Source organism: Physeter macrocephalus, chromosome 14 (genome assembly GCF_002837175.3).
Source record: "Physeter macrocephalus isolate SW-GA chromosome 14, ASM283717v5, whole genome shotgun sequence".
Taxonomy (NCBI): domain Eukaryota; kingdom Metazoa; phylum Chordata; class Mammalia; order Artiodactyla; family Physeteridae; genus Physeter; species Physeter macrocephalus.
In genome coordinates, this window is record NC_041227.1 from 21,580,164 (window position 1) to 21,606,558 (window position 26,395).

At 49.1% G+C, this 26,395-nt stretch overlaps 1 protein-coding gene across 16 annotated transcripts in view; it reads right to left on the reverse strand.

The window, feature by feature from the left end:
• The window catches only part of EPB41L1 (erythrocyte membrane protein band 4.1 like 1), a 186,558-nt gene that overhangs the window by 39,556 nt on the left and 120,607 nt on the right, over window positions 1–26,395 (reverse strand). For all 16 annotated transcript variants that reach the window (XR_003682781.2, XM_055089817.1, XM_055089822.1 and 13 more), the window contains 8 exons: window positions 17,655–17,845; window positions 16,578–16,742; window positions 14,544–14,648; window positions 13,885–13,927; window positions 10,373–10,448; window positions 4,032–4,250; window positions 1,795–1,882; window positions 1,112–1,264 (listed from right to left, as the gene is read on the reverse strand). Coding sequence is in view for 15 of the 16 variants with exons in the window: in XM_055089817.1 (XP_054945792.1) it covers window positions 1,112–1,264; window positions 1,795–1,882; window positions 4,032–4,250; window positions 10,373–10,448; window positions 13,885–13,927; window positions 14,544–14,648; window positions 16,578–16,742; window positions 17,655–17,831 (1,026 nt within the window). In the remaining variant the exon portion in view is untranslated. The remainder of the gene's footprint in view (window positions 1–1,111; window positions 1,265–1,794; window positions 1,883–4,031; window positions 4,251–10,372; window positions 10,449–13,884; window positions 13,928–14,543; window positions 14,649–16,577; window positions 16,743–17,654; window positions 17,846–26,395) is intronic.

Sequence of the window (26,395 nt, forward strand, 5' to 3'; positions counted from 1 at the left end):
GTGGAGAGGTGGGATGCGAGAGGGAACGCCGGCGGGGAGGCGGGGGGGGGGGGGGGGGGGGCGGGGGCGGGTGCTACTTTAGAAAGGGTGATCAGGGAACGCCCTCTACACAGGGGATCTCTGGGCAGAGAACTGGAGGATGCGAAAGGAACCAAAGCTATGTGAGAAGGCAGGGCAGAGGATTTCAGGTGGAGGGAACATCAAATGCAAAGGGCTCGGGCAGGAAAGAGTTTGCTAATTCAAGGATCTCGGAGAAGGGTGAAGGGGCTGGAGCGCCCGTGGGCGTGGGGCAGAGGGGCAGAGGCACGTGGGAGAGGCAGGTGGCCAGACAGAGTTAGGACTTGAGTCCAAGAGCTAAGGAGAGCTCTCAGAAGGTTCAAGTGAGGAGTGGGAGTGGGGTGGGTTTGACATGAACTGATGCAAGGGACTTTTAAGCTCTCTCCAGCAGCTATGAGGAAAATGGCCTGGAGTGGCAGTAGAGGCCGGGAGACCAGGGAGAAGGACAGTGCAGGGACGGAGGGGAGAGACGGTGGCTGGTGCAGTGGACAGAGGGACAGGAGCAGACGGGCTCGCATTTATTCTAGAGGTAGAACCAAGTGGACTTCGTGATGGGCGGGATGTGGAGGTTGGGCATATTCATGTTTGCATGTGTGTGTAGTCGTGTGTCTGTGTGTATCTTCGTATGAGTACCACATGTAAGCAAATCAGGGACATGGACATACATTCCCTGAGCTGTATAACCTGAATATATGTGGTTATCTTTATGCGTATACTCCCGGGTGTGTGTGTGTGTGTGTGTGTGTGTGTGTGTGTGTGTGTGTGTGTGTGTGTGTGTGTGTGTAGGCATTAAAAAACTTCCCTGAGCTGTATAACCTGAATATATGTGGTTATCTTTATGCGTATACTCCCGGGTGTGTGTGTGTGTGTGTGTGTGTGTGTGTGTGTGTGTGTGTGTGTGTGTGTGTGTGTGTGTGTGTGTGTGTGTGTAGGCACATACCTAAAGTGCAAAGTCTATGTAGAGAGCCCCAGCAAAAGAGGACTGTCTCCCTACCCGGGGTCCCCTCCATTTTAGTTGATCCCGGTGAAGAAGGGATTCCCAAAGCAGGCTCACCTCCCCAGGCCGGATCTTGATGTAGAAGTTACTCCTCTTGTAGGAGATCTTGAGAATCTTGGGCCAGGCGAAGCGGTTGATCCTCAGCCGGTCCCGGTAGATGAGCAGGCCATTGGCACAGACTCCTAACATGATGTCGATGCCCTCAGAGTCCTGTGTGAGAAGGGACCGTGGAATGACCCCGAAACCCCATGCTGAGCTCTGCTTGTAATGAGCCCTCAGGAGCAGGGTTTGAGCATCCATGCTGGAGCCCCACTGACTAATCCCTCACAGAGCCATTTGTTCATTCATTTTGTCCTTTATTCACCCACTCACTTGTTCAGTCATTTCCTCTATCCATCATTCATTCACCCAGCAAACAGTTAGGGGTACCTATGCATACTAGGTCATATGCTATATGCTCAGGATACAGAAATAAGTTAAGGCCTATGTCTTTCCCTCATGAAGCTCCCAATCTAGCGGTGGCACAGACAGATTCATAAATAAATGTAATACAAGGAGAAAATAATAAGGGTCATGGGGAAATAAAGGGTTATGGAACGTCAAGTTATGAGAAATGGGAAGAGAAAAGGCTTCAGGTTGGAGGTAACACAGAGTCTGGCACACCAAGCCCTCCAGAAGGCCCTGGTAGTTCCTCAGAAGCACCCCCCAGAACCTAGGGGAACCCTGGCACCCAGCAATACCTTGGCATGGTGCAGGTCTACTCCGTACATAGAAAGCTTCTTGGCGTTCTCTAGGAAGTGGATTTCTGCTTCTCCTGGGGTCATGCCCCTAAGGGAAAGAAAGTGATCTCTGGTGACCCGTGGAAGGACCAAGGCCTGAGTCCTGCCAGCCGAAGGTGACCGCGATCAGAACCTATGATGCCAGGAGGGCAAGCATTCTGGAGCAGGCGTGTGGCTGGGCCTCCCCGGTCCTTCACCTCCGCTCTCAGTGCCGGATAGTGCACCCCAGCCCCGCCCTCAGTCCACTGAACTCTCATCTCCTGCCGAAGCTCAGGTCCAGTCTTATTTTCTCCAGGAAGCGTTCGAGGCCTCAGCCGGGAGTCCGGATTTTTACCTCATTCTGCCACTGGATTAAATGGGAGCCGTAAATTCTGTTTCTTCACGACAGTGAAACCACTGTGGATGACATTGCTTATCATTATCACCCAGGGGCTCCTAAATTATTACCCACAAAGCTATTTTTCGCAGAATTTTGTATCAGAAACCACTTAATCGCCCTTGAGGAAAGGAATGAATCCTCATAACAGGACTATAAGGTAGATACCATTATTCCCACTTTATAGATGAGGAAACTATGGCACAGAGAGGTTGAATAACTTGCCTAAGGGCACACAGCTATCAAGCAGCAAAGTCAGGATTTGAATCCAGACAATGTGGCTCCATGGTTCATGCTCCCAGCCACTTCGCTTACATCTGTCTCATAGCCTCAGTTTCCTGTGCTCTGTCTACCTCGGGGAGCTTTTGTGCAGGATACCTGGACACTGGAAGTCAATCTGCTTTAAGTCAAAAGAGCTATAACAGCTGAAGGGATGGCCGTTAGGATTTCTACAGCCCATATTGATCTGAACTTCCCTCTCTGAATTATTAGGACTCTTGAGAACCCCTAACACACCTTGCTGCCTACAACAGGGATGACAAAGAGCCCAGGCAGACACTGCTAACTGGCTGCACGGTTTCAGTATCCTGCTCAACACAATACAACAGCAGCTGTTACTAGCCAATCAGAGTTGGTGTGCAAGTCTCTGAGAGACACATTTGCCACCCAGACCTCGTGTCCCATCACACCCTAGCAGGCTTTCTTCCCCACGTACATGATCCCTCCACCTCTGGACCTGGGCCTCTCTCCAGATGGCCTCTCTCCGCAGGACGCAACCCTCCTCATTCCCTCCATCCTCATTAGCAATGAGATAATATCACCATACCCCCTGCCATATGCATAGCACTTTACAGTTTACAATGCACTTCCACGTCATTTATCACATTGGGTTTCCCTGACAAGCCTGGACTTAGAGTGCAAAGTACTTCCAGCTTAAAAGGATCATTTAGTTCCAAGGGTCCCCCCCAGGGAGCGGGTATCACCCTCATGGCAGGGATTTGGAAATAGGGGATGCATTTTGGTTGTTGCAATGACTGAGGGGGTGTTATGGGCATTTAATGCCTGGGGCCCAGGGATGCCAAACATCCTGCACAGTGAATTCTCCTGCCCTGAATACCAGTAGTTGAGAAACACTGATAATCTAAAGTCCTTACAAATACAGGTAAAAAATGGGGCTGATGGGATAAATACCCAGCCCATAATCACACAACTAGTTAACTACCTTCTAACTCCTGGCACAAGCTGCTTTCCACTGCACAATCAACTACTCAACCCCTCAAATCACAGAGCAACAATAATAGCCACCATGCGGTGTGTCTCTAGTATGCAGGACCCTACAGCATAGGTTTTATTAGTGCCCCCATTAAACAAATGAGGAAACTAAAGCACAGGGAAGTGAAATGACCAGCCCAAGACCCCCTGGTTAGAAAGAGACAGAGCCAAAAGGTGAACCAGACGGTCTGGCTTTAGAATGTAAACTTTTGAACACTATGCCCGGAGACATCAGGACACTTACCCAGGGACACAATCATTATTAGCATCTCCAATTGGCAGTTAAAGAGACCGATTCTCAGAGGCCAAGGACAGGGAATTACCACACCAGTACAAGAGCTTAAGAACCTGAAGTCCCAAGCAATCATTTAAGGTCACATAGCAAGTTATCATCATTCCCATCTGATGAGACGATGTGCTCTCAGACACACCTCACATTAGTGGCAGAGCCAGGTGGGGTACTTACAGCATACGATCCGGTGGCCTAGCCAGGAAGGTTCTGGCCAACAGGGCAAGGAGCAAGGGGAGGCCTGGGCGGAGGCCCTCTCACCTGTATGTCTTGTGCAACTCCATGATCCTTTCTTCCAGCTCCCGGGTCTGGTTAGGGGCGAAGCGGAGCTCGCTGACATAGTTGCCCACATGTTCCTCGGCATCATAGTCGCCCAGCTCAGCCTGCACGGCATAGGAGCCCAGCAGGGCATGCGTGACGAAGGAGCAGGGCAGGCGGCCCGTGATGATGTCCGCCCGCAGCTGCAGGCACAGGTAGTATCTGGACATAGGGGAGAGCTGGCATGGGCATAGGGGCCACTCCCTCCCTAGATTCCCCCAAGCACAGTTGCCCACCGATCCATCAGCACCAACTAATCAACACTCAGCGCAGCAGAAGAGGAATGTTCCCAGACACTGGCATGTCGTGTGTTAATACTTTGGGTGTATCCTAGAAGATGGTTATGTAACATTTCGTGCAACGTTAAGCATTTTTGTTCATTTCTAAGTTTGAGGGATTTTTCCTACTATAGGAACATTTTCAATTTCTAACTCATTTTCAAGCTAAATTAGGACTGCTTTGCTGGTTTAACCATGTTTTTTTAATGTGATTTTTGGTTTAACCATTTTTTTTTTAATGTGATTTTATTTTTATTTTTTATTTTTTTTGGAGTACGCGGGCCTCTCACTGTTGTGGCCTCTCCCGTTCCGGAGCACAGGCTCCGGGCACGCAGGCTCAGCGGCCATGGCTCACGGGCCCAGCCGCTCCGCGGCATGTGGGATCTTCCCGGCCCAGGACATGAACCCGCGTCCCCTGCATCGGCAGGCGGACTCTCAACCACTGCGCCAAAAGGGAAGCCCTGTATTTTTAATTATACTATTAATATACTCTTATTGTGGGAAAAATGTAAACTTTAGAGATAATTCTAAATTTCCTCTTGATGTCCATTCTCAGTCCTAACTCCCTCCCCCAAGGTCACTCCTGTTATCCCTGTGGTGTTTAGACCTTTTTCCTCCATGGACATATAGAAATGCATGTGGTTTTCACATGATCATCTCCATGGATGTAGAAAAAGCATTTGATAAAATTCAACATCGATTCATGATAAAAACTCTTATGAAAGTGCGTATAGAGGGAACACATCTCAACATAATAAAAGCTACTTATGACAAACCCATAGCCAATATAATACTCAACAGTGAAAGCTGAAAGCCTTCTCACTAAAATCTGGAACAAGACAAGGATACCCACTCTCACCACTTCTATTCAACATAGTATTTCAAGTCCTTGCTACAGCAATCAGTCAGGAAAAATAAATAAAAGGTATCCAAATTGGTAGGGAAGAGGTAAAATTGTCATTATACGCAGATGACAAAAATTGGTAGGGAAGAGGTAAAATTGTCATTTTACGCAGACGACATGATACTATATATAGAAAGCCCTAAAGACGCCACACAAAAACTGCTAGAACTGACAAATGAATTCAGCAAGACAGCAGGATACAAGATTAACATACAGAAATTGGTTGCATTTCTTTACACTTAACAATGAAATATCAGAAAGGAAATGTAAAAAAAAAAAATCCCTTTTATTTTTTTTTAATCTATGGTTTTTATTTTTAATTTCTGAATGCATCTAAGTGCTTCAAAATTATTAAAACTGAAACATTATACAGCAAGAAAAAAAAAGACTTCTTGCCACCATGGAACAAGTTACCAATCCTCTACATGCAGAAGCTCCATTATTGCTGAAAAAAATCCCTTTTAAAATAACATCAAAAATAAAATAAAATACTTAGGAATAAACCTGACCAAGGAGGTAAAAGACTTATATGCTGAGAACTATAAAACATTAATACAGGAAATTGAAGATGATTCAAAGAAATGGAAAGATATCCCATGCTCTTGGATCGGAAGAATTAACATTGTTAAAATGGCAATACAACCCAAAACAATCTACAGATTTAATGCAACGCCTATCAAATTACCCATGACATTTTTCACAGAACTAGAATAAATAATCCTAAAATTTATATGGAACCATAAAAGACCCAGAATTGCCAAAGTAATACTGAGGAAAAAGAACAAAGCAGGAGGGACTTCCCTGGTGGCGCAGTGGTTAAGAATCCACCTGCCAATGCAGGGGACACGGGTTCGAGCCCTGGTCTGGGGAGATCCCACCTGCCGTGGAGCAACTAAGCCCATGCGCCACAACTACTGAGCCTACACTCTACAGCCCATGAGCCACAACTACTGAAGCCCACCCGTGCTCCGCAACAAGAGAAGCCACTACAATGAGAAGCCCGCACGGCATGATTAAGACTCAATGCAGCCAAAAATAAATAAATAAATAATTTTTTAAAAAACGAACAAACCAGGAGGCATAACCCTCCCAGATTTCAGACAATACTACAAAGCTACAGTAATCAAAACAGCATGAGAGTGGCACAAAAACAGACATATGGATCAACGGAACAGAATAGAGAGCCCAGAAATACACCCACACACCTATGGTCAATTACTCTTCGCCAAAGGAGGCAAGAACATGCAACGGGGAAAAGAGAGTCTCTTCAGCAAGTGGTGTTGGGAAAGTTGGACAGCTGCATGTAAACCAATGAAGTTAGAACACACCCTCACACCACACACAAAAATAAACTCAAAATGGCTTAAAGACTTAAATATAAGACAGGACCCCATAAAATTCCTAGAAGAGAACATAGGCAAAACATTCTGACATAAATCGTACCAACATTTTCTTAGGTCAGTCTCCCAAGGCAATAGAAATAAAATCAAAAGTAAACAAATGGAACCTAAACAAACTTACAAGCTTTTGCACAGCAAAGGAAATCATAAACAAAACAAAAAGACAACCTACGGACTGGGAGAAAATATTTGCAAATGATGTAACCAACAGGGCTTAATTTCCAAAATACACAAACAGCTCATACAACTCAATAACAAAAAAAAACAAAACAACCCAATCAAAAAATGGGCAGAAGACCTAAACAGACATTTCTCCAAAATGACATATAGATGGCAAATAGGCACATGAAAAGATGCTCATAATCGGTAAATATTAGAGAAATGCAAATCAATATTACAATGAGGTACCACCTCACACTGGTCAGAATGGTCATCATTTAAAAGTCTGCAAATAACAAATGCTGGAGAGGGTGTGGGGAAAAAGGGAACCCTCCTACACTGTTGGTGGGAATGTAAATTGGTCCAGCCACTATGGAAAACAGTACGGAAGTTCCTCAAAAAACTAAAAATACAGTTGCCATATGATCCAGCAATCCCACTCCTGGGCATATATCCAGAAAAAAACTGTAATTAGAAAAGATACATGCACCCCTATGTTCACAGCAGCACTATTTCCATTAACCAAGACATGGAAGCAATCTAAATGTCCATTGACAGATGAGTGGATAAAGAAGATGTGGTACATATATACAATGGAATATTACTCAGCCATAAAAAGAATGAACTATTGCCATTTACAGCAACATGGATGCAACTAGAGATTATCATACTAAGTGAAGTAAGTCAGAAACAGAAAGACAAATACAACTTGATATCACTTACATGTGGAATCTAAAATATGACAGAAATGAACTTATCTATGAAACAGAAACAGACTCACAGACAATGAGATATCATCTCACACCGGTCAGAATGGCCATCATCAAAAAATCTAGAAACAATAAATACTGGAGAGGGTGTGGAGAAAAAGGAACACTCTTGCACTGTTGGTGGGAATGTAAACTGATACAGCCACTATGGAGAACAGTATGGAGGTTCCCTTAAAAAACTGCAAATAGAACTACCATATGACCCAGGAATCCCAGATGTGGCACATATATACAATGAAATATTACTCAGCCATAGAAAGAATGAAATATTGCCATTTACAGCAACATGGATGCAACTAGAGATTATCATACTAAGTGAAGTAAGTCAGAAGCAGAAAGACAAATACCACATGATATCACTTACATGTGGAATCTAAAATATGACACAAATGAACTTATCTATGAAACGGAAACAGACTCACAGACATAGAAAACAGACTTGTGGTTGCCAAAGGGGAGAGGGGGTGGGGGAGGGATGGAATGGGAGTTTGGGATCAGCAGATGCAAACTATTATATAGAGAATGGATACACAACAAGGTCCTACTGTATAGCACAGGGAACGATACTCAATATCCTATAATAAACCATAATGGAAAAGAATATGAAAAAGAATACGTATATATGTATATACAACTGAATCATCTTCTGTACAGCAGAAATTAACACAACATTGTAAATCAACTATACTTCAATAAAATAAATTTTTTTAAATGCATGTGGTTTTGGTTCATGGGTGTTTTTACCATGTAAATGCTATCAAACGCTATATCTGACTACACAGCTTGCTTTTTCACTCCCAACTATGTGCCTTAGAGCCCTTCCCATGTCAGCACACATGACCTGACTTTATTCATTTTAACTTCTGCACCATATTCCACTGTCTGGACAAACCCGTTTGCCAATGTTTTCTCAAAACTTTTTTATTTGGCTCCAGCTCTAAATGAATTGTCCAAATTGGTTTAAAAGAAACATTTCCAACCACTAGGCCATGTTTTTTTTATAACTTTCATGCACACTTGGATGATTTTACAATTTTTAGAACCATTTCAAAGCACTTTTTATTGCTTTTTAAGTTACTGTGTATTTTTTTTTAATATTCCAGTTCATGCTCAGCCTACAATACCTCCTTGCCCACTTTGCTATGTTTCACCATTTTTTTTCCAATTACTTGTTTCTTTTCCTTTTAAGTGGCTTTTACTAGTATAGTTTACTGCTCCACGACATTATTTTGCAGTCAGAACTGAAGCTCTGGCCAAAAGTACAATACATGCGGCCTCACTGTGTGCTCAGAGCCACGGCAGAGGCTCAGAATCAGCAGCAGCTCAAACATTACAGGCATCGAGTGTCGGCTCATAAGCATATCATTCAAAAGTCTCCAAATTCAGAAATCATTACCAAACACACTGATCAGTCTTTCATTTCAGTCACTTGGTCATTCTGACCAGTTTATTTGGGTTCTAAATATTTTTGACTAAATCAGCTGCTACTACCACCCCATCCTCTGAGGCCAGCCACACCGGGCAGGGCTAACTTCCTTGCTGGTGTCCCTAGAGGCCCAATGTCCAGGGACCAGCACAAAGAGGAGAGGCACCAGTGGGCAAGACCAGGGGATGGGAGCTGTATTGGTCTAAAGCTCTCAGCCCTTTCAGGAATGAAGTATAGACCCTGCTGCTGCCACCTTGGCCCCAAGCTGACCCCAGGGATTAGAGCAGGGCTAAAGAGGCCAAGGCCTCAGGTCTGATCTATTCCAGGGATATCTGTTTTATCTCCCAAGGCCAGAGTCGGTATCTTGACCTTGGCCCACTGCCTGGCAAATGGCAGAGGTTAAGGAGGGACCCAATGGGAGACAGAGGATGGCTTAGTAGCTCCCTCTCCTGCTGCAGGAATAACTCCAAGCCACATCCTATGGTTGGTGGGTGTTTAGGGCCCAGCACAAGGATGACACAGCCCCAGGATATTGTAAAGTAAGACTATCTCTTTGGAAGGGGCTTAGATAAAGAGAAAGGCCCCTCCCTGTTTTGGATTTCAGAGGCAGGATGAGCCTCATGGAAGCTCTCATCCTGAGAGATGCTTTGCACCCCCTTCTAATCTTTAAGCCTTGTTATCTACTGGCCCTGAGGCACAAGGCCTGCACCTACAATCCACGTTCACCCCAGCAGCCTGGGCTTTGCCTCCCTGGGGTGGTCACATGCCTCATTTGACTCCCACACGCCTGCCATGTGCACAGAGTAGCACACAGGACCAAACTCCCACTTGCGAAGGCATCTGTGTTCTAATCCCTCCTATCCCCAAAGTTAAAACCTGGCGGTCCAGCCAGCACATCAGCCTTCAGACATGTCTGGTTTATCCTACCCAGAGATGGCCCACACCATGCTTTTTAAGAGTTTAAATTAGTTGCCAATATCTTAAAAGTGTGGTTTTTACTCTCAAATCCCTAGCTTCCCTCCAACTATCAGGCCTGATTCCCACGTGGCAGTGACTGCCCGAGCAGAACAGCAACTGTTTTAAGCGGCATCTGTCCTCTTGAATTCACACTGAGCCCCACTGTTCCCCGTGACACCTCCCCCTCTGAAGTCAAGGGTCAGTTGCCATCGACCACTCTGTTTGTATCACTTTCTCTTGCACTGAGTTGGCTTCCCTTGTTGATGCTGTCTGCCTGGCCTCTGTAGGCACCTGGGTTTGCACCTGCCATCATGTACCCATATACCACCCTTGTGTCTCCCAGGGCTCTGTGTCCATCCTCCTCCACCACCACCCCTCCCCAGCCCTCACCTTGTGATGTCTTCTGTCAGCTGGGCAGGGTCAGGGGGGTAGAACTTGACTGTGAAGGCAAAATTCCAGGGGCTGCCTGAGAAGAGAAGATGGGGGAGAGATCAGAGAGGCCCCATCTCCCCCGTGGGTGGCCCAGATGCACCATGCCATGGGCAATTTTTCAGTCTTCCCATAACAATCATCTTAGGACAATCCAATAAGAGAGCCTGGCACATTATTCCCACTTGACAGATGAGGAGACTGAGGCCCAGATTAACAGACTTGTGAACTAGCAGTGGGAAGGAAGGTAGAAAGAAGGAAAACAATGGTGCATGCCAGGCATGCTGTTAATTACTTTACAAACATCGCTTCATTAAACCTCACAACATCCCTGTAAGTAAGTCCTATGATTATCCCCATTTTGTAAATGAGGACGGTGAGGCCCAGGCAGTAAAGTGGCCAGTCCAAGGTCACAAGCTAGGAAGTGGCAATGCTGAAGTTCAGACCCAGGCCACCTGGATCCAGAGCCCATGCTCTTCCCTCTACACCAAAGTCTGTGCCCCAGGACATTAATGGGAAGATAGTTAATCTAATCTAACCACATTAAAGAGGTTTCCTAACTTTGGACTTCTCAGAGCCCTCACTCTGCTACTGTGCATTGCACCTCTTGAAAGGGTACATGCATTCAAGAGTTCCCCAAATCCATTTGACCTGTTGCATCTATTTGTCACAGGGCATCCTTCCAGATTAAAGTTTCTCAGAAAACATGTTGCAAATCTCTGCCCTATATAATGTTGACTCCATCTCAGATGGCAGGACTGGATTATAAACAAGACCCAAAAGCAAATATAATAGGCTAAAAGTAACAAAGAACATTTCACAGGGATAAATGTTAACCTCCACGTTTAGATATGAAAAATCAATGGTACACATTTACAAGGTAGAGAAAAATAAACGCTGAGGTTTCAGCTGGAAACAAGCTCTGCAAACCAAGAAGAGGGATGACCACTTAAGAAGAGGGGGGAGGGAGGAGGCCTTGATGAAAGGCCATAATCCAGAACAATGGTCAGACCACCCCCGGGACATTTTGGGCTGCATGCGCTAAAGGGACCTCTGACAAAGTGAGAAAGAGAGGCCCATCCGGGGCAGGGCTGTGGACATGAAGGGCTGGAGGCCATGCCATCACTACCATCCTTGTCCCTGTGGGCATCACACCATCTTCACCCTACAGCTGTCATGTCTCCAACACTTACTAAGTGCTGGTCGCTTGGCTTGCTAAGAACTTTACACGTGTTTTTGGAATTTAATCTTTATAGTGATCCTGAGGTAGACTTTCCTTTTAATAGATGAAGGTTTTGAGAGGTTAAGTCATTCTCCCAGGATCACCCAGCTAGTCAGCGATAGAAAACAGGTCTAGCCTCTGATCATAGGACTCCACAACCTAGGCTCCTGACTGCAGCTGACTCCTTGGAAACAGCAGCCTCAAGGGGAAACAATCCTTGTCTCAAGAATAATAATGGGGGAGTTCCCTGGTGGCCTAGTTGTTAGGATTCCGGGCTTTCACCGCCATGGCCCGGGTTCAGTCCCTGGCCGGGGAGCTGAGATCCCACAAGCCGCACAGCACAGCCAAGAAAAAAAGAGAGCGAGAGAATAATGGTAATAATTAATAATAATAATAGCGGCTAATACAAACTGGGTGTTACTGTGGGCAGGCACCTTTTAGGTGTTGAACACCTAATAACTCATTTAATCCTCACAAGAACCCTAAAGATAAGGGTTACCCCCACTTTACAGATGATGAGGCACAGAGCAATTAAATAACACGAGAAGTAGTGATGGAGTCAGGATTCAAATCCAGGCAGTCAACTTCCCGCATCTGTCCTTTTAACCATCACACCAGATTGCCTCCTACTATGTGAAGCACCTACTATGTGCTGGCTGTTGTCCACACTCACATCACTGAACCTTCATCCCCACCTAGTGAGGCAATAATCACTAATCCACTTGCTAGGGAGATGAGGGAATCCAGAGAGGTGGAGGAATTGCCCCCAGCGCCCTAGGTGATGGGCCCTGAGATTTGGGAGGAAATATACCCAACTCTGAAGGCCAGGACATAAGGACTCAGGTGCCACCTTCAGAAGGTTGGAGTTGTCACAAATCAAGAAAGTGGGTAAAAAATTGCTCTGTGGGGGCCCCAGAAGCCAGAACTGGGGTGAATGGGTGGAAACTGCAGGGGTAGGAACAGAGACTGTGGCTTTACTAAATAAAGGAGGAAGCCCTGCTCCTTCATAACCTGAGGGGATCACTTCTTGCCCTGGGGAGGGAGCCGAGACCCAAAGATTCTGTCAGCAGCTTCTCTTTTCTAAGGTCCTGGTCCTTCTCAAACACTCTCAGCCACTGTGTGTGTTCTGATTCTTTCAGGCATGAGAGTCAGGCCTCCCAGCTGGGCTGGGGTTCCTAGGGGTCCTGGTCCTTCTCAAACACTCTCAGCCACTGTGTGTGTTCTGATTCTTTCAGGCCTGAGAGTCAGGCTTCCCAGTTCCTAGGGACAGCATAAAGGCCAGGCCTAGGACCCTGTTGGCCCCAGAGAAGGGGGCTCTGTCCGTGAGCCTGTCTCTTTATCTCCAACTGACAGGAGGCTCCAGGTAGCATCCCTCAAGCCCCCTCCTGCATAGTCAGCTGGCATCCCTAGGCCCAGCTGCCTGCTGTCCCGGCAACAGGCTTGGCTATAGCTTTCCAGCCAGGGGATCAGGAAGCCCAAGCACAGCCAAGGGGAGGAGCCGCCAGTGGAGGCACCGTTGCCTCTAGGCTCCAAGTCCCCACTCACTGCATGCCCCCTGGCTGAGGCCACCTACCTCCCCCTTCTGGCATTTGAAGGCTGCCCCGCCCCTCCCAACATGCCTTTTTTCCTCTGGGCCAGAAAAGACAGGTTTTTGGCCTGCTCATCTGTCTTCGACCCAGGCCTTGAAAAGAGTGCAGGATGATGCTGGGAGGCCAGGGCTCAAGACCTGGCGTGGCCCATACCTCACTCTGTGATCTTGGGTAAATAACTGCCTCTTTCTGGGCTTCAGTCACCCATCATTAAACACAGGACACATTCACTCCTCTCAGTTGGCAGTGGCCTAGAGCACTGTGGGGATAAGGATTCTGAGCCGAGTCAAAGGTCACTGATCACCGAAGCCTGCACTGGCCCTGGACAGAAGGGTGGCTGTTTTGAGGCCATCGGCTTGTCCCCTTGTCCTAGTTGACTCTGCGGGTCCCTTCTAGGGCTGACACCCGGAAGGCAGCTGTGACCCCTCTGCTAACCTGCTGGGTGACTCCAGACACCAACTCCTCTTGTCCAGGCCTCAGGCTCCTCATCTCTGAACAATACCCTGCCTTCCCCAAGATCTGCCACACACAGCAAACGAACTATTGGGTCCGAACGCACTTCCCAAAGGAGGAAGGAGCAGCACAGCTAGGGCCCTCAAGGCCTGGAGCCCCCCCCACCGCCACCCTACCACTACCAGTTCTAACCACAGCAAGTCACTCACTCCGGATCTGCTTCTTGATTTCCTTGGAGGGGTCCAGCCAGTTCTGTAGGAGAAGATAGACTACTTTAGAGGGAGATGGAGGAGGGGACTTGGGTAGGGCTAGGAGAGAGAAACGGCCCGAAATGGCCGGCCAACAGCCCCTTAGCTGGGAACACCCTTCCCTGGCTGGGCTGTCTGAGTCCTTTCCCCTGGGACTGGGAGGTGAGGGAATGAGGCCCGGCTTCACTCATGGTTTGGGACCCAGGGCCCTGGGCCTGGCATTGCTTGGAGGCAGCTCGGTGAACGGGTAAATGCAGCTGCCAGCGGGATTGCTGGGAAGAAGGAAACTCAGGCAGGAGCTTCCCAAGGGTGGGGAAGAGGGGCTGGGGGTGAGTGCCTCAGCTCCCACAGGAAGCCATGCCACGGCTCTGCAGATACCCATCTGGGGCTGACTTGCAGGCCCCCAAGGAAGGACAGGGGCACAGGGGAGACAGAGAACTGAGGATGGACAGGGCAGGCTGAACCCTGGAGGCGTGCAGACAGAAGGTACCTAATGAAGATCTGAGGGCTGATGGAAGCCATGGGATGTGGCCAGGCCAATGGGGGCCTAAGGGAAGAGGACCCCCCCCCCGCAACCCAGGGCAGGCCTTCCAGCCAGCCCCGCTCCCCAGCCCAGGTACCTTCTGGCTGTCGGCATCACAGAAGGTCAGGCCAAAGTAGTCCTTCTCCAGGAGGTTGAGGTGCTCACAGACCAGGTCAAACAGCACCTGGCCCCGGCCGTGTTTCTGAAGAGAAGAGCAGAGCTGCCGTGAGGCCGGAACACACCTCAGGGTGGGGCGAAGAGATGCCCCAGGCTCCACCAGGACGACGTGAAAACCCGCAAGAGGTTTCCAGCATCTGGGGAGGATCTCGGCACTCCTGCCACCCACCTGGCTCTGCTCTCCAAGTCCTAAGGAATCCTGGGGGGACACTAATGCCTAGCCCATCAACTGCCTTCTTCCAAGCCCTCCTGGGGTCCTCCTAGAACTCAGACCTGCTTGGGGGAAAGCCAGAGTGGGGTGGGGGAGTGACTGATTTTTCCTTCCTGTACAGTGATTAGGAGAAACAGGCTAAGTTGGACCCAAGGAGCAGAAAACCAAAAGTCTGAGTTTTGAGTGTGAGAGGAAGAGACAAGCCACCTGACCTGTGAGGGACATGGGCAGGGGAGGAGGGGAGGGCCTGGGACTCAGGGTCACAGCGTGACTCTCCTCCCCTGGCCCCGCCCCTTACACGAAGGGAGCATCACCTCTACCCAGGCAGCAAGTGAGGCTCCACAGGGGCTCACAGAGCCTAAATCAGCCTCAGTTGCAAGCAGCACTGCTCGAGCCACCTTCTCCCCGCAACTCCCATCAGCAAGGCGTGGTACCTCTCTGAACACCATCTGGGCCTGAGGATTCAGGAGGACAAAGCCCAGAGCCTGGCTGGGTACCCCAAACCCACAGGGGTGAGGATAAGCATCAGTGAAGGGATCACGGGGCAGGGGGCGTGTGAAGCAGTCACTACCCAAAGAAGCAGCGGACTCCAGGGAGCGGGTGAGGTCCCTGCAAGGTCTGGCTAGGCCACCGGGGACTGGCACCAGGCCTGACTGCGTGTAGCAGCTGGAAAACCAAGGGATTCCTGAGCCTGGAGGAGACCTTCAGAGAGAGTGGCCTCGGCCAAACCCTTACACTCTTCTAGGGCAGCTGAAACAGCACCTTGGGGCCACCATGGGCAGGAGGAAAGAGGGAGAAGATATCCCTTTGTTTTGCCCAGGAGTAGGCAAGGTGTCCTCCCTGCAACCTTTCTATGGAAGAAATGAACATTTAAAAACAAAAAAAAAAAAACCCAACCCGGTAAAGACGACAGAGCCAGCCTCCCGGGCCTCAGAAGTCGGTCCCTTAAGACCAGGGATCGGGGGAGAAAGGGAGGTGGGTCCTGTAACTCTCGGCAGTAAGGCCACCCTCTGGACTCTTCCATACACGTGGACGGGCCAGGATTGGTGCCTGGACCGGGGCAGAACCTCGAAGGGGACGAGTGAGAGCTCAGAATTCGGGTGGGACTTCCAGCCTGTACAGGAAAGGGAGATGCTACATGTGGGACCAGGAGGGCTGACCCCAGAGAGGAGGCGTCTGCCCAGCCACCCACTGTGGGCCAGAGGCATGCCACAGGGTGTCTCCACTGCCTGGGCGGGGAGGGTCCTTCCAATGCGCCACCTCCCTGTGCCTGGGGGACACCTCACCATGGAAGCCTCGAGTGACCAGTTTGTCCTGGTGCCCTGGATAGGGTGCTTCACAGAGGGAACCCTTCTCCACACCCGTTATACACACGAAAATGATTCTGGTTGAAACCTCAGTGTCTGCTGGGTGAGATGAAAGAGCCCAGGTCCTACCAGGCTACAGATCAGCCCCAAAACGGTGACTCCTTGCCAAGGTACAGCCACCCTGAGAAGCCTTTTCCTGGCACCAGCCCTGTGCCTCGCCTAACACTATCTGCAATCAGAAGAGCCCTCTGCGGGCCTCGGTGCCACCATCTGTGCAAAGGAGGGCTGGCCGGGTCATCTCCCCAGGACGCGGCAGTCGGTCCAGGCCTCCGTGAAGAGTGGATGCCCTCTGGCTTGGCCCAGGCTGAATGCGCACAGAGGCCTGCCCTGGCTCTGAGGACGGCCGACCAAGGACGGGGCCTGTGATGCTCCCTACCTCCACCTCGCACTCATACTCAGAGGCATCGAGCAGAGTCACTCGGCAGACGGCACTCTTGTACTTCTTGGCAACCTTCTGGGGCGATTTCTGGGCCTTGCTGGGCGTGGTCCTCTCTGACAGGCCATCGGCCTCCCCGAAGTCCTTCTCCTCCATGTCTAGGCTCTGCAGGCCCAACCAAGGGAAGGGTTTAGTCAGCGAGCTAGAAACCACAGCCTTTCATCCAAATGAGATGCAATTAAGGATGCAGCTGGGGCTCAGACAGACCCCAAAATGAGAGCCACTGCCCTCTAAGACGCCCCAGGTGACCACGGTCTATGGTGGGTGTGTGTGGGAAGAGAGCCAGAGCTTCTGCGTACAATGGGTGGGCTCATACGAGGGGTCCACTGCTCCCCTGCAGGCGGAAGCATCCCACAAAAACCAAACCCAGAGGCCAGAGCTGTCCTATCTGCCTAGGACAGTGCATGAGTGATCAGGACATGGTCTCCTCCTTCTCAGTCTGTCACTGGGTCTAGCATGAGGCTGGGACTGATCTAGTGGAGGGAAGGGAGGTCAGAGCCCTGCCCACTAGTCCTAACTCTGTCACTGACACCCTCAGTGACCTTGGCCAAGTCCCTGCCCTCTCTGGTCCAGTTGTGAATTAGGCGAGGTGTGACTTCAATGGCTAGATGAACCCCCAAGTCCCCTGTCTCTTTTTAGGGTGATGAATTTTGCTCTGCAGTCACCCTGGGCTTGCCCCGCTGGAATGGACAGCCTTGGGGGATAGGAAAATACGGTTGAAAGAACACCGATTTTCAAAATCAGATCTAGATTTGACTTGCACTTCTGTCACTTTATAGCAATGTGACTTTGGGTAACTCACTTCATCCTGCTGAGGCTCTGTTTCCCCAAGTGTAAAATGGGGAAACCAACAGTTACCTTCTTAGGTCTCAGAGAATTAAGTATAAAAATGAACATTATGCCCCCTGCACAGTGCTTGGCACGTATGGGTCAACAATACATCTCAGTTTCCTCCTTGCCTCCCTTCTGGAGGACTGGCTGGGCAGGAAGAGGGATCCCGTGCTCTCAGGCACACACCTGTTCAGCAGGCCGAGCGTCCTGATGGGGCGGATGCTTCTCATTGGAGTTGGCCTCGGGATGGCCGTGGCCTGCGGGGGTCACAGGGGTAGTAGCTGCGGCGGCTGCCTCAGGCTGCTGCGGGGCCTCCTCCTGAGCCTTCTTCACCTCAGAATCTGGGCCTGTCTCTGTTGTCATGGTGACCAGCACGCCTGCATTGGCACGAAGGAGAGAGCACGTGATGGGGGAGAGGGGCAGCAATGGTGCGACAGAACGGTGCGAGGGGGACAGGAACCGCACACGGAGAGAGACAGATGGAGACAAATGGACAAAGAGCCACAGAGAGAAGGAGGAGGGAGGGAGGGAGAGACAGAGGAAGTGAGGATGGGGACAGAGTCATGAGAAGTGAGGGGTCAGTGGCAACAGCCAAGGTCACAGACCCCCACCCACCCTTGTGCCCATATAGCTCCTCAGGGACTCCAAGCTCTTGGCCCAGGTCTGGAATCAGGGCCCTTCCTAAGGGCGAGGAGAGTCTCTCCAGGGGGCCCCACTCTGCCAAGAGCACCAGGGATAGTCAGTGACCACCTCCAGGCAGGCCCTTGGCCAGGCTGTCTCTCCCACTACAGCACCTGGCACACGGTAGCCCCTCAATCAATGTTGAATAAATGGAACTCATCCCAAAGAGCCCTGTGCTCCCGGCCTTTCCAGCCCTGACATCGGACAAGGCTCTTCATGCCCCAAGCCTCAATAATTCCTGCCCCCTGACTTCACAGGGATGTTGTCAGGATGTACTCAAAGGGATAACGCAGGAAGGTACTCTTAAAAAACGCATAGCCCTGATGATGTCAAAGTCAGGCGAACTGGGCTCGGGCTCCACATCTGCCACAAATGGGCAGTCGGCTGGTCTCACTAGGACTCATCCAAAAAGCGAGGGACTTAGAAATTATCTCTGCAACCGACTATTCTTATCATTTCGCCCTCAGAGCAGGAAGTGAGGAGATTTCAGAGAATCAAGGACCTGTTGCCCAGCTGCTCTTTGGAATAAGCAAATTGCAAAGAGAGAAAAGGAGAGAGAGAAAGAAGGAAAGAGAGAGAAAGAAAGAATGGCATGGTCCCATTTTATATATAAAAAAAATACCAATACATCTTTGTGTTTGTACACATGTAGTAAAAGATCTGAAAGGATACTTACCAAACTGTTAAGAGAGGTTAATAATTCAGAAGTAGACAGAGGAAAAAGAGAGAGTTCCACAGGGTGGGATAAGAGAGGGAGCTTCATTTTTTACTTCATACACTTTGGAATTACTTGTATAATTTAAAAAATACATCTATATTTTTTTAACCCATGTTGTTTGTTTGTTTGTTTGTTTTTAGGAAGGCAAAAGCACCCATTTCTGACCCCCATTGGTGAAAACAAACCTCTCAAAAAAAAAAAAAAAGTTTGGAGCGAAAACCGGGTAACAGAGAAATGAGCAGGAACCCTCACCCCTGAGTCTAGACCCGTCCTCTGAATCCATCATACTAAATGAGAAAGATACAGATGAGACTTGGCAGGTCCCTCCTTTACCCCACCCACCATGGGGCCTTGGATGGGCAGTTAGACAGACAGACACAGGATTCACCCTGGGCTGTGCACATGCTCCAAGCCCCAGCCCCACGTTTCCTTTTTATTCTTCAGTTTCTCCCCCTGCCTTCCAGGGGCCACCAGCCCCACCCAAAGCAAGGGGCACTGGACAGAAAGTCAGGGGCCCTGAGGACCCCACTCAGCCACCCAACATCTCTAGGGCCCTAGAGAGGTCACAAGCATCCTCAATTCCCACCTCGTGGATAATGAGTGGAACACTTTGTAAGCTGGAGCTCATAGCACAAATGAGAGGGTCTGTTGTTACAGATGCCGCCGCTAAGAAGAGGAGGAAGGGAAGGCCTTGGTCCACATTGCCTCATCCCCACCCAAAAATGCTTTCCACTCACGTCATTACCCCGGGCTTTAAGGGTATAATTTAAAGCCATAGTTAAATAAAGGCGCTCTGTTGCTTATATGACACTAAGGGCTGACTCTGTGCCAGAGCTCAAAGCAAGAAGAGCTGCTCCAGGGGGGCTCACAGCCTCGTGGTGTCAAACTGAGACATATCTGCCTGGCTCTGGATTTCTTCTAAGCCTTCACTGGAGGATATCAGCCATAATGCTAGATATGGCCTACAGGGAAGAACCTTTAAAATAAATGCCTGCTTAATTTTGCTTCAGAAAAAAAAACCAGAACCCATAGACTAATCTGTATGTTTTGTGCTGGGAGAAGCAGAACCCACATGCCCCTCATGGGTCCAGGGAGCCCCAGAGACTCCAGCACACCTACTCCCACCTCTGCCTCAGTCTGATTTCAGCCCATACTCTCTGAACCTTCCCTGGGCCTGCATCATCTTGGAAAAAGCCAGGAGAGTAACCTTAAATAAATATCCCAGTCTTTTACCACCCAGGTCTCCAGCAGAGGCTGCTGGCATGACTGTCTGGTGCTGGGAGAACCTCAGAGGAAAGGAGCTGGAAGCCTTCTGAGATAATTCAGTCTTCTCCTCTTCTTTTACAGGCGAGACCCGGAGAGCAAAAGAGGCTTGAGTGGGACTTCCCTGGTGGCACAGTGGTTAAGAATCCGCCTGTCAATGCAGGGGACACGGGTTTGAGCCCTGGTCCAGGAAGATCCCACATGCCACGGAGCAACTAAGCCCGTGTGCCACAACTACTGAGCCTGCGCTCTAGAGCCCGCGAGCCACAACTACTGAGCCTGTGTACCACAACTACTGAAGCCCAAGCGCCTAGAGCCCATGCTCTGCAACAAGAGAAGCCACCACAATGAGAAGCCCGTGCACCGCAACGAAGAGTAGCCCCTCTCGCTGCAACTAGAGAAAGCCCAAGCACAGCAACAAAGACCCAACGCACCCCAAAATAAATAAATAAATATATATTTAAAAAAAAAAAAAATATATATATATATATATATATATCACAGAAGGGACTTCCCCGGTGGTCCAGTGGTTAAGAATCCACCTTCCAAATGAAGGGGACGTGGGTTCAATACCTGGTTGGTGAACTAAGATCCCCAGTTGCCGCAGGGCAACTAAGCCTGCGCCCTGCAGAGCCCACACGCCACAATTGGAGAGCTCATGCGCCCCAACTGCTGAGCCCATGAGCTCTGGAGCCCGTGCGCCACAACTAGAGAGAAGCCCACGTGCTGCGATGAAAGATCCCGTGTGCTGCAGCTAAGACCCGATGCAGCCAAATAAATAAATATAAATATTTTTTTAAAAAATCACGAAATCATGGAAAATTTTCACCTGAGTGAAAAAGCATGAGACACAACAGTTTGTACAGACTGACCCTATTTTGATTAATGCACACATACAGTTACAGAAATTTCAGCAAAGTATTAACTATGGTTGTTTCTAGAAGGCAGGTATACAAATTATTTTTTTCTTCTTTCTGTTTAACTGTAGTTCTCATTTTTTCTACTATACTTGGAGATTTCTTGAATGATTTAAAAAAACTAGAAGTTAAAAAATAAATTTTTCCAATGCACATGGCCTGGTATGACAGGATGAGAAAGAGATAAATAAAATCTGTTTAAACTCTAAAAAAAGTTATGAATTAAAAAGAAAAATCACATTTTTATTTTTTAAACCTATGATGAGATCCTTCTTTATCTCACAGGTCCAGGGATAATGGCATGGTTCTCTCACTGGGGCACAGAAAGTGAGCCAAGAACCTGGCCCTGGCTTCTGCCACAGACAGTCACGTGGGCACAGTTCTGCCCAGGCCCAGGTCAGCACAGACTGATGGAGCCCGCTGAGCGGCCAAGCCGGCCAGGCACTGTAGGGGACCCAGAGGGACATGTGCTGGTTCCTGTGGAGCTCACTGCAACACGGGAGGATGATACTCACCCAGGATGTGACTTAGATTTGCCAGTGTACATTTCAGCCTCTAGAAGATTCTAGGACCTGCTGATCAGGAGTATGGCCTGGAGTTCCCAAAGAAGACTTATCGGGTAGGGAGTGCAGGGTGAGGGAGTTAGGTTTTGAAAAAAGGGAGAATCTAGACAGGTGATGGCAGGGAGCGCGTTTGGGCTGAGTCACTATGTGGGCAAGCGCCCAGATGTGGGAATAAGTAGGGCTGTGTGGAGGACAGGGCGGAGTCTTGACATCTTGACTTCTTGGAACAAGAAGCCTATAAAGGTGAGCTCCACCCAGCCTGGCAGGAGGGACAGGCTGGAGTCAGGGAGAAAGGAAGGAGCGGGGTTGGGGGATGGGGGCTGGCAGCTTTGCAAGAGTCAGAAGTGTTACTCTGCTGGAAAGGGCAAGAGTCCCATTGCTGAGCCACTGCGGGCCAGGCCCAGCATCAGGGACTCCATACACAGTTATCTCATGGACCCCTCCACGCACGGCAGCAAGGCAGTGGGGGCAGACCCAGGTCAGTCAGACCTAGACACGGAGCCCGGCTCCACCACTAGCTCACTCTGGGACCTTGGGCAAGTGACTTCACTCCTCTGAGCCTAGGTCACCTCACCTATAAAACAGAGATAGTCTTCCCTCCCTCTCAGGTGGGTGATGAAGATTCAGGAAAATAACATAAAGAAGGCACCCAATAAAACAACCCTGAGAGGGTCCAGAATTACAAGCAGTAATGGGAAGCCAGAGTGGGGAGTGGTCTGAGAAGCAGGAGTTTAGAAGTGCCCACCCAGGGACTTCCTTGGTGGTCCAGTGGTAAGACTCCACGCTTCCACTGCAGGGGGCACAGGTTGAATCCCTGGTCGGGGAACTCAGATCCCACATGCCGCGTGGTGCGGCCAGAAAAAAAACAAACAAAAAAAAGAAGTGCCCCCCCAGAACAGATGGATAGAGGGAGACAGAGGCCGGCAAAGCCTAACTGATGACACTAACATATGAAAACCCAAATGCACAGGATTAGAAAAGGGAAAGGTCAGCCAGAGAAGTAAATTCTGACAGTGCCTGCGCCAGCCCTGTCTGGAAGAGAGGGGCCCAGTGAGGCCCAGCATGCTTGCCTGGCCCGCTCTGGGGCCAGCTCAGCAGGCTGTCAGCCTCTGATGCTCTTCAACATTGCAACCACTGGCTGACTCCCCGGGTTTGCCTTCCGGGGTCACTAAGCAGCCTTCAGACGCTGTGGCTTTCCATCTCGGTGGCCTGCAGGGAGAGGGTGTCCTTGCCCAGAAGAGGCAATATCCACTTGGCCTGCAGTTGTACCTCTCATTAAAAATGAATCGACCAGTTTATACATCAAGCTGTCCCACAAGGGTTAGCATGACTCAGCATCTCTGAGCCCAGTAAATTGGATTTGTTCTTTTTCTCCATCCCCACTTCCGTCCAGGTCCAAGCCACTCTCAGCTCCTGCCTGCATGGCTGCCCTATCTCTTCCATGGCCTCCCTGTAGCCACTCGGGCCCTCTTAGGGTTTATTCTCCACAGAGCAGCCACAAGGATTTCTTCAAAACTCCATTGGATGCCCTCTTTAAAACCTCCAATGACCTCCCATCAAAATAAAACAGAAATTCTTTATCAAAGCTCCGGGTCCCTGCACACAGCCCCTGCTTCAGCTCCCACTACTTCCCCACTCCTACTGCCACGATCACTGTGATGACGGCGTCACACTGGCTTTCTGTCTGCACCTCAGCCACGCCAGGCTTGCCCCTGTCTTGGGGGTTGACCTTAATGGTCCCTCTGCAGGGACAGTGGGCTTGTCCCATGTCTCTTCAGATCTCAATCTATGTGCTCCCTGACCACTCTGTCTAAAGTGGGTCCCTCCTTCTATGTTTTTGGTTATAGCTAGTTTTTCGGTTTTGCTTTATTTTGTTTTTGCCATTTTAACCACTTTTAAGTGTAACAATTCAGGGGCATTAATTACGTTCACAATGTTGTACAACAACCACTACCATCTATTTCCAAAATTTTTCACCACCCCTCAAACAGAAACTCTGTTCCCATGAAGCAAGCATGCCGGGTTTGGTTTTTTCATAAGTTCACAAACGCAACTGATACTGATTGACTGACTTACTTATTTGTTTCTATTCCTCCTCTAGAATATAAACTCCACAAAGACAAAAATTTATCTGTCTCAGGAATTCCCTGGCAGTCCAGTGGTTAGGACTCTGCGCTTCCACTGCAGGAGGCCTGAGTTTGACCTCTGGTCAGGGAACTAAGATCCCACAAGCTGTGCAGCGTGGCCCAAAAAAAAAAAAAAAAAAAAAAATTTATCTGTCTCATTTGCCATTTTCCCCAGGGTTTAGCGCAGTTCTTAATAAATAACAACAATAAAGCTATCATTTATAGAGTTTGCTATTTACCAGGCACTGATCTAAGCATGTTACATCAATTAACTCATTTAATCTTCATAATAACCTATAATAGGTACTCTTAATATCTCCATTTTACAAAAGAAGAAACTAAAGCACTGAGAAGTGAAGTAACTTGCCCAAGATCACGCAGCCAGTAAATAGCAGGGTCAGAATTCAAACCCAGGGAGTCTGGGGTCAGATGGATGGGTAGATGGATAAATGGAAAAACACATGGGTGATGGGTGGATGGAAGACCAATGAGACAAGTCTAGAGACCTGGGCTGCATTCACCTCGGGAGCCTTTCTGGCTACCAGCCAGCCAGCCTGTCCACTTATCAGACCTTACGCAGCTGACTTGTCCATCCAAACTCCTGATTATTATCCCCCTGACTTTACTGATGAGGACACAGAGACCCAAAGAGGTCTACCGATTTGCCCACGGTCACAAGGTGTGCCAAGTCTCTCTGGCTCCAAAGTCCGTCCCACTACATGACATTTCAGCAGCCTCAGGTGGTTTGCGCTGAATAATTTCTCCCAGTGGTGAAGCTGGCTAAGGAAAAACTTCCCAAGATTGAAAGGCAAGTACACTTGGAAGAGCTGAATTCAAAATCAGGACCACTGTTTCTTGTTTCAGTTCTGCCACTTCCTATCTGATGGGCCTTGGGTGAGTCACTTCCCCTTTTGGAGCATCAGTTTCCCCATTTGTCAGATAAGGATGAGAGTTCCTGTCCTCCCACTTCAGAGCAGGGCTGTGTAGAGAAAGGATGTTTCAGAGAACAAAAGGACTTTGAAACGCAAAAGTTACAGTCACGCTAAAGACAAGGGAGAGTATATCACAGATGTTTACGACATGTGTACCGGAAGCGTGCCTTTGCATACCTACACAGAGCAATGGAACAGCATGAGGGCACACCCAGCCACGAGTGCCCATGGTCATGAACAAGCACTCCCTAGCCAGGAAGGTTCTGTTCTGAATCTGAGACACTGACGACTTCTACCCAGGTGTTTGTGGGAATGCTGAACCAGGTAGGAACTAACGGTAGGAAGGAGTGGAGAGAGAAAGAAATGGACAGGGTGTGGAAAATACCAAAACATAGAGAATGCTAGGCAGAAAGTGAGATTCTTCTGTTCTGAATGATGTTTTCAATGATCAGAGTTACCAGGATAATCCTTCTTTCTTTGGGGGAAGCCAGGGAGTACATCTCCCCCGTCCCCCTACAACCATCTCCTGGGCTGTTGGTCCTCATCTGCACCCCCAGAACCATGCCCTGCTCAAAGAAGCGGGAGGATGAGCCCTTGGACTATCCTTTGAACTCCCTTTCCTGCTAACCTCTGGTCAGAGGGTGGAAGCAGAGAGGGACAGGGGTATATCTTCCCAACTGCCCTCCATGTGGTTCTGGTGGTGGCTGAACCCCCACTGTGACAGCTCCTTTCACAGACCCAGCCATCGCTGAATTCTGGTAACACTATTCCCTCCCTCTGTTCATTCAGGCCAAAGGGAGGTAATAGCTTCTGTCACTGTTGAGTTTGCGGGTACCCCTTGTGGGTTCCCTTAACCCTGCTCACAGCTTTATTAACTTCTCCAAGTTGAAGCATCTGCGTGGAATTCTGTTTTCTGCCAGAATCTGACTGATATACGCCACCTGACCCTAAATAGATATACGAATGAGAGAGGGAGGGGAGGAGAAATTGGGAAGAGGCAGTCTAGTCTAGTGGTTAAGGATAAAATAGGAGACTGGAGACCTTGAACACTCCCTTAACTTCCCTGTGACTCAGTGTCTTCATCTGTAAAATCACAATGATAATCTTACCCACTTCGCATGTTTACTAGGAGAGCAGAATCGGACCATGCCCGTAAAGCACTTACATGCCAAAACCCACAGTTAGTGCTCAAGAAATATTAGAAATTCTCATCTTGAGTTCTGAGTCTAAATGCTCAAATGTTAACGATCCCATTCCCTTAGCAGGAATTTTTTGGGCTTTTTAAAGGGGGTTCTCTGTGTTGCACAATTTTTCTACTATGAGCATGTATTACTCAGGAGTCAGAAAAGAAAAAGAAAAGAATTAAAAGAAAAAACGTCGTGAGAGAGAGAGAGAGAGCCTACTATTCTTCCCCTCTGGGGATGATGTTACTTGCCATCGGGATCTCCCCAGTACGGAACATTCACTTCCTTGAGTGACACTCTCCAGGTGGACATGAATGAAATGACCGCCTGTGAGGAGGGAGGACGGGGATGGGGCCGCCCTCCCAGCCGGTCCCCTAATGGAGTCAGAGGGGAGGAAACAGGAGCTGGGCCTGCAGTCACTCCCACCGCTTCTCAGGTCCGCACACGGCACTGGGGAGACGGCAATTTGTCAGAGGCCTGTGGTACCCATGGGCACCGCGTTAAATAAAACCAAGCAATGTGAAGAGGCTGCCACCCGTCAGC